This window comes from Anopheles darlingi, chromosome 3 (genome assembly GCF_943734745.1).
Source record: "Anopheles darlingi chromosome 3, idAnoDarlMG_H_01, whole genome shotgun sequence".
In the NCBI taxonomy this organism is placed as follows: domain Eukaryota; kingdom Metazoa; phylum Arthropoda; class Insecta; order Diptera; family Culicidae; genus Anopheles; species Anopheles darlingi.
In genome coordinates, this window is record NC_064875.1 from 43,998,439 (window position 1) to 44,012,361 (window position 13,923).

The 13,923-nt window shown below is 49.4% G+C and overlaps 3 protein-coding genes across 3 annotated transcripts in view; 1 reads left to right on the forward strand and 2 right to left on the reverse strand.

Annotated features, from left to right (window-relative positions):
* LOC125957662 (uncharacterized) overlaps positions 1-1,370 on the reverse strand; it is a 2,794-nt gene extending 1,424 nt beyond the window's left edge. Inside the window, exons 1-2 of the mRNA XM_049690516.1 lie at positions 1,255-1,370; positions 20-381 (exon numbers count right to left, since the gene is read on the reverse strand). Of these exons, the coding sequence (XP_049546473.1) occupies positions 20-40 (21 nt within the window). The 5' untranslated portion in view covers positions 41-381; positions 1,255-1,370. The remainder of the gene's footprint in view (positions 1-19; positions 382-1,254) is intronic.
* Positions 1-13,923, forward strand: part of LOC125957658 (uncharacterized) — a 367,185-nt gene that overhangs the window by 182,421 nt on the left and 170,841 nt on the right. The window lies entirely within an intron of this gene.
* Positions 9,382-12,352, reverse strand: LOC125957671 (chondroitin sulfate N-acetylgalactosaminyltransferase 2-like). Its single transcript, XM_049690530.1, has 3 exons — positions 11,848-12,352; positions 11,385-11,782; positions 9,382-9,480 (listed from the first exon to the last, which is right to left on the reverse strand). The coding sequence occupies exons 1-3, from the start codon at positions 12,203-12,205 to the stop codon at positions 9,469-9,471; spliced, it is 768 nt and encodes a 255-aa protein (XP_049546487.1). The 5' UTR covers positions 12,206-12,352; the 3' UTR covers positions 9,382-9,468.

Sequence of the window (13,923 nt, forward strand, 5' to 3'; positions counted from 1 at the left end):
GTCCAAGAATCGTTCTTACTCGGCGTCGTATCGGCGTCATCGCGGTTGTGGCGGCACTACAGACACTGGGCACTACTGCTGGCTTTCGCAAGGAGCGTACGCAACGGAACACACTTGTCGATCGGTTCACTGATGAGATAATACTGGCTTTATTGCAACTTCAACTGCCTTCAACTGTCTGGAGCATTGGACGAAACGATTCACTTTATAGGTTTCACTCGGAGACGCGAACGCAAGAAGACTCGGGACTCTTGGGTGTACGGTCGCCACACTGGCACTGGCTGAACACTGGCACTGTCGGCTAGCTGATATGAACGCTAAGCCCCAACGACGTCCAACGATCCTCAATCAGCAACCTCGATCAGCGCTCTATTATCGTCACTAAGAGGAACAGGAAGATCGAAACGAAGAGCAGAAATTGTCAGAAACGTGCAGAGGTTCACTGTACTCGCGTTCTCCTCACGGACTGTGCCACTGGGGGTCCCTGGATCTTCCTCGGTTCGTCGGAGCATCGAAGCCGGAAAGAAACCGTCTTCCAACCCCTTCCATTCTTCCCTGTAGCCGAGCACAAAGATCAACTAGCCGGTTTCATGTCCTTGGACTTAGCGTGAAAGTAGTTCTTCCAAACAGACTGCCCCATGTGCAGATGGCATTTAAAGAGGAAGCGCAGCCAGCTTCATCCGGTTCAGGGTTTGGTGGGGGGATCGTGAGTTCACTGTGATGCTGTGGTGCACTAGTTTCGTGGCAACATTTCGCGCTCTTGTCAGCTCCAGCCTGGTCCTGGCCGCTACAGATAGTGAAATAAGAGCAAACCAAGGGACGGTACTGCCCTACATCACAAGGCTCGACCGGACGGCTCTAGAAGGGTAGCGTGGTATGTTACCGGTTTTTGTTAACTTGAGAGTGTGGCACGACATGGTAAAGTTCATGGTTCCCTCTAAATTGGTGCGACTCCGCCACGGCGACCACGACGACGACAACGACGACATTTCGAACCCATGTCAACGGAGGTCCACCGCTTACGGTTACGAAGGACTCGACACGCAGAAGGGAATTCACCAATTCAGCAAACCCCAAGCATCGGAACTTCGAAAATCCCTTGTACCTGGTGACTGCGGTGACTGGCGACTGGCGGGAGATAATTTGTATCTGAAGAGCTCGCAAATTAATTACAACCCTATGATCGGCTGTTCGTGGAAGTCGTCCAAACACACCGTTATACACGCTTGAGGATCCCTCCCTCAATAACTTTACCTTTGGCAACGTAGCACGGGGCAAAACGGATCACTCTACACTCCACCTAGAGTTCTGGACCTGGAACACACAAAGTGGATCACCGTTTTTGCCGGTCCTATCGGCGGTGATGTCGTCGAGGAACTGCGAAGTCGAAGGATGCAAAAACGCGTCCCTGCTCCAGCCCCAAACGGCCACAGCCGGGCCGGGGTCTATGTGTGGGGAAGAATAAATCAGGTTTACGACTGTCAATCCTAATCCGAATCGGGAGCCCCGCATTTCTTGATGACATTTTAAAATGCTAAAATGTTAGTTGTAGCAGCTGCTGGATGTGTGCAGCCGCTGCAAACACCTAGGCACCATGCTAGCCAGTTAAGCCGAGTGAATATTGATGAGAAGGCGTATTGACCGGCAGTGCTTACTGAGTGATAAATGGAACTGGAAGGAACTGTTTAAGGCGGTGTGAAGAAAGTAAAAGTGGTCAGTCCGTTAGTCAGGGAGGCAGATGCAAATGGCGCGCACATATTCAAGAATACTAATTATTAGTTCTCAATCAAAAGCAGAGCAGTGAATGAAGCTCCGGCGACTGCGCACAGTGCGGTTATAATTATGGAATGCTGTAGCGTACTCGCTAGAACAATGATGGAAGCAACTCCTTGGAATGAGTTGTGGGTTGTGTATTTGTTGTGTTGATTGCTAGCAGTGTGCTGTTAACATGCTTCCAAATAGTTAGCCTATGGTAAATTATCAATCGATAGTTTGTACTTTGGGCTAATCAAGATTAGAATGATTCTATTTATGTCGGAAAGTAAGATGAAAAAGTTTCCCAAACATGTGGCATGGTGTATGGACTCCGTAAAATTCATTATTTTGTTTATTCAATATTCATGTTGGACTATGTTTGCTTGGATCTGTTCTAAATTTTGTTATTCAAATAAGAAAATGTTTAAAATGGTTTAGGCGGTTTTTAAAATCAATCCTTTATTTTCAAAATCCAATCAAATAAGACGACATTTTAAAGAAGTATTCTCATGACCCACCTTCTCGTAGAGATAATCTAAGGGATAAGGAATGATTTTGAATTTGCTAATCTATTTGTCACGAAACATGCTACCTGTAATGAGCCTGTAGAAGAAAAATAATCGACGAAACTCTACAGTGCAACTATTATGTGTTTCCGAATGATCTTCGAAGGTATCACAGAAGGTATCACATTAAAGTCCACCAGCCAATGCCAACAAATTGTAGGCGTCCATGTTGAGCTCTCAGACTTGCAAAAGTCAAATGAATTCCCTTGCACTATCACAAACACGGAAGATCCCGATGGTGATAACGAATCGGAATCAAGTTCCTAATTGAAACTAAAAATAAATCCATTTCGTTTGTGTTTTGGAAGACTTTTCTTTATTCGTTTTCGACAGCCGCCGCACAGAACGCTTCTAATCTTTCACCAACAATCACAAATGAACAATAGAAGCAGCTCTCTACCCGGTACGCGATCCCGGCGTGATCACGTCTTGTGTAAAACGGCGTTACGAGAGTGAACTAAAGATGCCTTTTTGCCATTGCGCCACACACGGCGGCCGCTGCTACTGCTCTCACCACTATCGTCGTTCCCACGAGATGCAGCCTCGTCGCTCGATTGCAAATTTCACTGGAGTATCACTATCACCGGGCGTTTCCCTTCCCACCTCCGGTGAAGAAAGAGGGATTTGAAACACCCAACCCTTACACGCACACACGCTCGTAACACAGACGTTCCGTATCCTTGTCCAAAGATCCTGCACCTACATCAGTCCGGGTCCGATCGTCTAAGCCTCCGATCCGAAACCGGGACTTACAGATGATAGGCGTAGGCGTGATCGTGATAGGCCAGGGCCGGTGCAGCATAAGCGTAAGCGGCCGGGGCCGCATAGTAGGTCGTCTTGGCGATCGGTGTCGACACGAGCGTCTGCTTAACGGCCGGCGCATAGATCGGTTCGCTGATCTTGGCCGAGTTGTGTACCACCGTCGAGCTCTGGTGCGAAACGGCGGTCGGGATCGTCTTCACCAGGCTACCGACGTGCGCCACCGTTGGCTCCTCGATGATGCTCTTCTGGTAGTAGATCTCTGGCTTAGCGATCAGTGCCGCCGGTGCATACGCGTACGGTGCCGAGTACGTGAGCGCTCCTGGACGGGCGGCAGCAATGGCCAGCAGGGTAGACAGCACCACCTTCGGAAGGATCGGGGAAACGAAAAAATGAGGTTAGGGATGGGGAAAATCGATCGATCGCTTCGCTTTACTTACCAACTTCATCATTTTGAGTGCGGAGGATGGGGTTTTGATTGTTTGAACGAATGAAGAAGAAGGTCTGTGTTGCCTTGGCCGCTGTTGGACTGACTATGCATTCCCAGTGGCTGGCCAGCAGCTTTTATAGCAAAACGGTTGCACGCGCGTACGGGTTCTAGCATCGTCGACCGGCGACCAGGAAAAACGATCTAACCGAAACCGAAACAAGTGAGGGAAAAAGACTCGCCAACTGGCAGGCCGGCCGGTAAGCGACGAACCTCGTGTCTCGTGGCGAGTCCCGATGAAAAACCGGCCGATCATCGTCGAGGAAGGAGGAGTGGAAGGCAGGAGCGACAGTAATAATTTCACCATCCCTTCCTTCCACCCTCACCACCATAGTTGTGTATGTGTATGCCCAAGAGAGTAATCTCCATCAAGATCATGCTGCTAGTGCTGCTGCAGCGGCCACTGACCACCATGACCACGGCGTGGGCTCCGTCAGAGGCTGCAATCTCGATCTATATGCCTCTCCCCCCCCGGTCCGCTGTCCATTATCTGGCGACATACGATCGAAGTACGATGTATTGTTGCACAGACATACACACATGGTTTACACACTATGTGGCTGCAGTACATAGAACTCATTTACATTACCCACTGTACTGCCGGCCACCGGTGCACACATTCTGTGCTGGGACCTTATAGGGGGGGCCGGTATCACTCGGAAACCTCTACCGCCTAGCGGCCTAGGCTCTAGGAAGAACGATCAACATTGCACATGGAAATGTTGAAGAAAACATTGTGAAACACAAACCAGATCACAGCCGCAACTCCCCCACCGTGTTGTGGGAGCTCTGCCTGCTCTACTGTTTGTTAAACGCAATCCGCAATCGCCTTCCGCCATGCGGCACTCCGGTCACGATCCGCCGCTGGTGGGATTGGGGCTTTTTAGTTTTAGTGTCAATTTTTCGTTTATAATTATGCTGTTGCGCGATCACAAGGTAAGGAGAAGTCCGTGCACACGACACGATCGGTTTTTGGGCTGCAGCTACCATTTTTTGTTGTCGTTTATCGTTTCACAAGATGAGCCGTTCGCAACCCGTTTTGTATGCGCATTGTATGCGACCAGTGTGGCCGGTTCCTGGTTCGGGTGTTTTGCAAGCGGTGCCAGCGTATGCAAGCGAGATGCAACCGACCGAGCCGCCAGTAGCTGCAGCTGCAGAATCGATCGGCAGGAGCGGGAGTACTATGCTCCGTAGCGCAGCCCGTACGATAACTTTTCCGTGTTCATTTCAACGTCTACCAGAATGGCGAGAGAGCTCACGATCCTTTTCTAGATCGGTCAGGCTATGTACTTCTGGTTCCTTTTGCTTTATGCTGCACTGGATGCGCCGCAAAGTACATAACGCAGGACACAGCGTAGTACGATCGCTCACCACGATCACTGTGATCGATCACTTATGGGTGTTTATGAAATAAAGAAATACGATCGTTGCACGATCACTTAACTAGTGCCCGATCATCATCGTTCTGGTTGGTGATGATCGTTTAAGGAAAGAATTATAGAGCCTTGTATGCCGACTATAGTGCGTAAATCGGATCCAGTTCCAGAACCGGATCCTACCAGTTCGCTAGAACCAGTACGCAGGAGATAGGGAGGACCGCACCTCTCCTGGAGAAGAAAAAAACAAACCGGACAGAGGCGAGCCCTCCTGCTGGCCACTGGGATGTCACTGGGAACAAAGAGCGCCAATCAGGAATGGGTGCGAGTTTGCTAGTTTGGAATGGGCCTCCAGGCGTCCTGCTACATCCGTGCCCGTCAGGGGTTGGTTCTGGGATGATCGAGACGGTTCGTGGCATCGGTGCGAGGTCTGATTTGATGTTATTATGTGTTAATCGCGTTAGCGGATAATTTATTGGATCATTTGCGATACGTTTGTGCGACGATGCAGACGAACTGAGCCAAAAAAACAAACACACAAGATAACGATGGTTGGAACGCACCGGAGCGTGCGAAAAAAGAACAACATTATCGTCTAAAGTGACCGCAAATGATCTGAGGGGTGATGACTTTGAACTTTAGACGGCCGCGGGACGGCGCGCTACCAGGAAACCGAAGAAATCGCGCATAAAACTTCGCGCGCCTAAACCGCCCCAGGACCCAGGACGGGGCTGACAAATCGTTCCGAAAAAAACCATTTTGGGGTCGCGTGCTATGCTGCCACTAAAACGGTATCTTTACCATTTACGGTGGTGTTTTAGCATACGAACGTGGCAGAACATAGGAAATGCGAAACAAAACCCAAATAGTTCTCTCCCCCTTCGAGGTGCTCCGCCGCTTGATCTTGATCACGATCGTAAACATTCGATCGCTGCGATCGCTGTCGTGTTACCGTCAAGGGGGTGGCTCTCGTGGGGTCTAAGCCGAATTGTGCGGTGAATTGAGTTGTGAATGGAATGCACGGGACACGGCCTATTGGGGGAGGGGGACCGGATTGCATAAATGAATGAAACACCCGGACCGGCCAGAGGGAATGTTCCGCATCGCGGTACTCGTGTTTGGAGCCGTTTTTGCCTATCTGCTACCGACGGCGAACTAACACCTAGAAGGTCAGCTAGCATTAGAGCTTAGCGTGATGCCGGAGCTGGAATGAAGCGAAACGGAAGCTGCGTTCGTGGAGGAAAGGGGAGCTTTTTAGAGAACCGGCATTTGTCACACTGCACGCGGCTTCGATGCGGCTACGATGGCCCCCGCGGGGGGGAGGAAGGTTTGCAGAAACGGGACGCTGCTCTGTCCAAACGATTCACGCCACATAATAAACCATTGTTATGCTGCATCGCAGACGCGATGCTGTGAGCGTCGGACTGAGAACACGATCTCCGCCGGTCCAAACCGAAACCGACTGTCCATTGGGCCGCCGGCAAAATGGTCACGGTTCGAGATCGGAGTATGGCGCGGTGTGTGTGCATCATGGTCTATTCGCACATTATCGAGGCTGGCGTAACGGGGCATGACGGACGTCACGTAGTGTACGGTCGATTCGGTCGCCTAATCGAATATCCACCGAATCCACAATTGCCCAACTGGTGCTGCCGGACAGCAAATAGCAGGTCCGTGACAGCTGGGCTTTTACCCAGGCCCAGACTGCTGCTACTGCTGGTGGTGGTGGTGGCTTTCACGTTTTGTCACGACGAAGGACGAAACCATGGCTGGCACGTCGCCATCGTCGCCGCCGTCGTCGCCACCTACATGGATGGAGGCGGCTGCAGATGATGACAGTCCAAGATTACTCAATCTGTGGCCAAGATGGATGATCATGATCGCATCGAGGTGATGGTGGTGGTGACAACGGTGGTGGCTATTCATTAAATCCGGGGCGATAGTGCAGTTTGTTTGTTCTGCAAAACATGCACCACTAGCGCCACCACTTGGTCGCTTCATGGTCGGGGGTTATAAACGTCCTCCGCAGCTCCATCGCCGTGCTGTGAAGAATGCATTATAGTGAGCCTCATTACCGGACGCCACACGCTTGCCCCATGTATGTGTGGTGGTCCGAAAGATCCTGGTAAGGGGTAAGTGATATTACGAGATTCCATCTCCCTCCCTTCCCCCCCTCCGGGCAAGGAGCCATTATTGTGGCGGCATCGACCACACGACCACGTGAGCCCGGAGAATGGAGCACAAACGTATCCAGTTGCTCATTAAAATTTGGCACCAAGAGTGATTGTAGCGTACCCGGTGTCACACTCGGTGGTTATGGGCGAATGATCACAACTGACTGGGAACCAGGAACACGATCACGCCGACCGCCGATGCCTTAATCGCGCTTCAAGTTTTTGTTCGATTTTTTTGTTATGAGAATCTAAATGAGATTCCTGCACTGCACTTAATACGCTCATAAATGCTACAAAAGGTAGACAAATATTAGGCTCACCGGAGCGTAACGAAGCGTGTTGCGGCCAAACATCGGCTCCTCCGGATATGAGAATCAATAATCGTGCAAACACACAGACGTAGCAGCAGGATGGAGTTTCACCGAAAATAGAAAAATAAAAATCCTTCCATCGTTCGCCGGTGGTCGCACGGTAAATCATGCGTCGATCTCTTCAATGTAGCGTGGCTTCCGGTTGGCTTGACAGCACGGACAGGCTACAACCGAAACCGTTGCCCGAGCAGCCCGCCATGAACGGACGCAACCAAGCGGTAGGTGGCTTTAGAGGTGGGCGTCAAGAACAGCAGCACCACCAGCACCAGAGGACCACGGGTTCACCTCCAGCTCCTTCGTTGCAAAACAATGTTCGATACAAAATAAATTAAACATTAGATGGACAAGAATGGCGGACTCCGCGCGGACACAGAGCTGAACTATTTTCGAAGTGGGAACTAAGAACCGTGTGGCTAGGTGCGATCGGCAATTCTGTCGCTGCCGCCGCTGCGCGCGTACCCCATAATTAATGGCCATCGATCTGGTCGCCACAACACCACGGACGGCATTTTGTGACGATTACACTAATTTATATTACTTCGGTTGCGATCGATGGCCGCGATCGCTTCTCAAGATGCGATTAGTGCTGAACGGGTCGGGGTCGGCTAACCGGTCTCATACCGGTGTTGAGATCCGTAGTAATGGAGCCATGTCCATCTCATCTCGCATCCTGGTACGCGCAACTACTCAACAGCATACGACGCACGATGGCGGATCGATCGATGACGACAAGATGTTTGCATGCCACTTCATCACGTTGGCCAGCGGTGCACCGCGTGGACCGCGTTGGACACCGCGTGGAGGTGCACAATCTGGAGCAGTGCGATGCAATGCCGAGAACGATGCCGGTAGTCGTAAATAAAGCGGTCCAATCGACCACGGATAAGCCGGAGATGACAGCGAAATTATGTTCCCATATTCAGCATAAATCATAATTCACATTTTAACGAGACCGACCGACGTTCTGCGGGTAACGTTCGGTGCCACAGCACCATGCGGACATATTATTACATGTTTACCATGGCCACCTCGTGGGCCCCTCTGCAACCGGGTCCTTTGCTACCACCGCCACGGTGGAACCAATATTGGGTTGCTGTGACCTATCGTCTGGGGGGTGCTCAAGTGACGGCCTACTGTGGGTGCCTTGTTTAAGGGTTAGCCATTTTCACCAAGTAGGCGACGGGCTCATTCGCACCGCAGCTAACCCCCGGCACATATCAATTCCGCGTCATCATCGTCGTCATGTACTGCCATCAGTCATCAAGGGTCCGGTCGGTCGGTAACGGGGGCACAATTGCATAACCGCAAGCATGAGACAGGAGTTCTGGGTGCCAACTGCCCACACACGGAACGTGGTACGAATTTAGCGAAGCTTTAGAAAGGATTTGTCTTATTGTTTCTCAACTGGCACCGATCGTTTGGTGTGAGGGTGTAACCGTGGCACTGCCTCCGCCTACGGCTACACACGTGGTAGCGATAAATCGAAATTTAGTTTTCTCCAACTTTGAAATCCGCGCACCAGCGCACCTTTCTGTCGGTGTGTTATGTTGCAGCGGGCCACCTTCTTCTCCTTCTGCGGGCTGCTGCAATGCATTTAATGAGGCTGCAAAAGGTTAATGTTTTATTTTTCCTGCATTCACCAGATGTTTCTTCAATTAATTTCATTGTCCAGCGGCAGCGTCGCCGCAGAGTGCTGGATCGTGGTGGCGGTTGGTAGCTATCGAGGTAGAGCCTTCGGGCTGATTATGAACGGTGTTTACTGTCGAACGAAAACATGAACCCGGCCGCGTGATCGCCAGTAGCTCACGGTAATGGTGTCAGCCAACAGAAGTGTCCTCGGATTTATGAAATGGCCTTTGAGTGCGTGCCCAGTGTTTGATTCGCTTCTTCTGGATTGCACTACCACCGTTGGTGGAGAGAGGGGTTTGGAATGCCAGCTCGATCCGGATCATGCTCGGTGTGACGCTCACCTCGTTGGCCTTACGGTGTTTTCTGTGGGGATCCAATTAAGGACGGTTGTGCCAAGATGGATTAATAAGAAATTAATATTTATTAGCGACAAGCGCACGCCAACAGGAGCGGTTGGCGTTTGGCTGCCCCAAGTGTCATGCCGGTGGGTACTTGACATTGGACACTGTGGACTATTGTGGGTTGTAAAGTGTTGGTCAGCTGATGTTAGGATTTACTTGTACTTTAGAGACGACAAAAAGTGTTCCTAGCCCTTATTTGGAAAGCCATAGCTATGAGCTTAATAGTATGTCAGTGATTAGCTAATATAAAAGCATTTTTCACGCTTTTTCTGTCATACATTCATTTATCCAAATACATTGAAAGTACAATGAATCAACGAGAATTCTTGAAGTAAAGCTGATGCATTTATGAATGATGATTTTTTATCCATTTTGATCGTCTTTCAGAAAGGCTCAAATCTAGTTTCATTTAGGAACATGATTTGCCGGGCTCCTAGCCTGATTTGGATACAAAAAGAATATTTTCAACAATATTTTTTGACCGATTATCGTCGTTCAAAAATATGTACGCATAACTCCATAGAACTTTCGCCACGGAATGAAACATTACACTAAAGAGACGAGGGATCTGGTAACCAATGCACTATTTACTAACCATTTCATTCCTCTGCCTATGCACACCTAGAAGCCAGTCCCCGGTAGGCGCCACTACTTAGACTTAGTCGCTACTGAAATTGAGATGTTTACGATGGTCTAGACGCGCGCTTAAATGATACGCACTAGCGCGTGCCATTAGACCAATTTCCGTGTCGTAACATGTCATTTTTATCTCAACACCATCGTCGTCAACGCCCCACTGTCTCATTAGTCGACGCCAGGCGGGTGCAACGTCGGCAATTCTTCATTTTCAAGATCAACGAAGCACGACCCAAATCCTAATCAGGTGCACTTTACGCCAGGAAAATTTCACATTTTAGGGCCACACGTTTCCGCGCCGAAGCAGCAGCAGCAGGAAATCCCTTCAACATCCTTACCGCGAGACCTCTATCGATCGATAGAGCGGAGCAGATTGGATGTAAAGCCTGAGCGGTTGGACGAAATTAATAACATCAATCGACTCGATGGTGTGGCTGGGTCTGGTAATTAACGTCAGCGGTAAAATCGCCTTCATAAACGCACGTTCAGCGCACGGCGACCGGGGCTCATAAAATGTGCTCCATAACGAAACGGAAAGTCACGACGGCCACACCACACCGAGCGAGTCAATCGCGCAGCTCCATCTTTGTCCCTGTGTCACACCGCACCGAGGTCTCAGTCCCAGCAGCCGCGAAGGCCGCACGGTTGTGTCCGCTCTTTCGCTAGCAGGTTCATGTTCGCCAGGGTCAAGTTCAAACTCGCACACCGGCAGCAGCACCGGCAGCGCAGTGAAGTTGCGGTTGCGCTGCGCTGCGGTTGAGTCACACGAAGAGGGAAACGATCTGTTGGCCGATGGAATTATGCACTTCGTCCGTCGAACCGGCTCACCCATGAAGTAATTCACCCATGAAGTAATAATCTTGTAACGTTTTCCAAATTGTTGCCACCGAATAGATCAGGAAAATAAGCACAAGAACGAGTGCATTGCTGCAAGCATGCCTTAGACGGCAGACGTAATAATTGGTTTCACCATCCCGCTCCAGATAGGTCGGTGAGACGCAGAAGAAGTTGAACAGATTAAGAAACCGTAACTCGCTCATACCGCCAACGATCAACGGTAACTACGATCTGGCACCAATATGTACGCTAGGAATTCCCGAATCGCGGCTACTCCAACGATCTTTCAACTAACAATACTGTCAACACCGACTGTATTCATGCAAACAAACGTCGCCTGTATCGCGGAACACTCTTGAATAATTGAGAGCCTACACCTGCCGCGAGCATTACCTTTCCATGGAGTAGATCGAAGTAGTAACACAGCACGAACAGCGTTACGGAGTCCAGCGTGGCGATTAGGGCCGAACGGGCAACATCGTTAAGTTCTCCCTCATACATCAGCTTCTGGACGACATCGTACGTGCAAAAGGATATATTCAGCAGCAGATGAAGTAGCACCAGCAGCAGCTTCCATCCGAGTACCGCGTTCAGCTGGCTCTTGCAGTGTTCCAGGGCCTTCAACTTCTGGGTGATCGTTACCATTTTATTGGGCTTAGTGTTCCATCTGCATCTATCAAGAAATTTTGCACTAAAAACTATATCTACATCGCACATGAACAATAAAATATCTTTGTTCTTGTCCGCCTGACCGCTCCACACGTTCTCTGCTCCAACGCGTAATGCCTTAGCTATAATAAAAGACGGAGATGAGATAAAATGTCCAATTATAGAATCAATGTACAGACCAACTCACCTCTCGAGAATGTTTCGTTTAGTGCCAGCAACTTTAAATTCGAAGCTGTACCTCCGCTGTTCTTCATACCGATCACGCGACTCATGATAGTACGAGCTTCAGAGAGTCCATAGTCGCCGAAATAGACGACAGTCAGATGGACGTATTTGTCATGCTTTAGGGCAATCTTAACATATTTATCCATGAAACTCTGGAACGTGCTAATTCGCCCTGATAGCGGCAAAACAATGTAGATTAGTTCCTTCTCTTGTTGGCGTGGGAACGCGTCCAGGTGAATAGTTTGAAGGGGAGCAAACGGCCGCATAACGATCAACTTCGTAGTACCGTGATGAGAATCATGATGCTGAGCGCCACCCATTTGCTGCGATTGGGGGTTTGTGGTTTTGCCAACTTCTTTAGTACGGAAGTATAACCTGTCGTGGGATCATTTCGGTAAATACCTTCGCTAAAATCGTCCAGTGTGTATCGCTGTCCGAAGGAGGTAACGTTTCGGTTCAAAGTCTCGAGCGCCTTGTTCACTGCGCCTAGTAGGTCCTTCCTTTTATAGCCAATCGGTTTTTCCACCACGCGCTTCCCTAATCCAAGCTCGATCGGGTACACTCGACTAAACGTAAAGTGGTTGAACGGTATTAGCTCGTACTCATTATTCAGCGGTATGCCATGCAAAATTTCTGCCGCTCCAACTTGGCGTCTTATGAAGGCCGTACAATCGTGTGTCAGCATATCGAGCGGCTGGTAGACGCACACATGTGGGACGGTTTCTATTTCCGTTAAACTGCGTAGCCCCACCATTAGTAACATGAACAGGGGGGGGAATGAAGATCTCGACTAGACTGGAAATTTTGTTCCTCCAGTGAAGCAGGAAGTTTTTCCACAGAAGCAATTGGAACATGTCCCAACCGGATGTACCGGTCGGTTGCTGATTCTGTTCGGAAGCACCATCGAACGATAAAAAGTAACTTGTAAAAAAGGAAGAATCCCAATGAAAATGGCATAACTTCCCCCCCTCTCATCTTTGGCCATGCCTTCCAAATAAGGAGAGGCATGTTACCACTCTACACGACGGGGACGTAGATGAGTAGGAGTTAGGGAAAGAGCGCCCTGTAGAAGAGCCTTCTTTCCCTCATTGTAGAGCAAAAATTTTAAGGAGGCCCGCGACGCGGGCCATCTTTCCATTAAACTCAACGGCCGAGCTAAACCAAGCTCTAATCTCAGCGCCTCACTAAGAGTGCCAAAACAAGCCACAATAAGTTGACTATGCGCGGCGCGTTAACGCGGCTCCATCTTTCCATTACACTCAACGGCCGAGCTAAACCAAGCTCTAATCTCAGCGTCTCACTAAGAGTGCCAAAACAAGCCACAATAAGTTGAGCGAGGAAGACGAAGAGGTCTCTCCGTTTTGACCAGAGCAAGAGAGCTAGATATCACTCTGGTATAACCTAGGTGGTGGAGAGACATAGGAGTCGTAAATTGGTTTGAAATAGCTTTGTAGATTAACAACGACTCGCACTAGCTTGCAAGATATTTCCTCGAACGGAACACTTATTTGTGTTGCATCGTCCATATTGCCGACCGACCAATATCCGACTGTATGGAATTCCGAGTCTTTGAACTTTTTGCCGGGCATAAAGATCTCTGATGTAACTTTAACTTGTTTGCCATGAACATGGCGGCTTTCGGTGGCATATTCCATGCGCACAACCTGTTGTTTGGTTGTTAGCAACCAACAGTCTGTGGTCCTTTGCGCATCGAGTTTACATCTCAGCGTAAACCGTACCACCTTGAATCGGCCATCCATAACCGGATTTTCCAGTTTAGGGTAGTCCATATAAATGGGCTTCTGTGTGAAGTTTTCACTTAGATATCCCAAAGGATTTCCAGCACCATTTGATAATATATCACTTCGAATGGCCTCTATAAAACACTCGACACGGTCAGTACTATTGGAATAGTACGGTCCGTGTCTCTGTACTTCCTCCACGAGGTGCAGCAATATATGATATTTAATTGAATCATTTTCTGCATGCCCGGGACATAATACAGTCAACTCATTCAAAAATTGTTGAATGAGTCTAT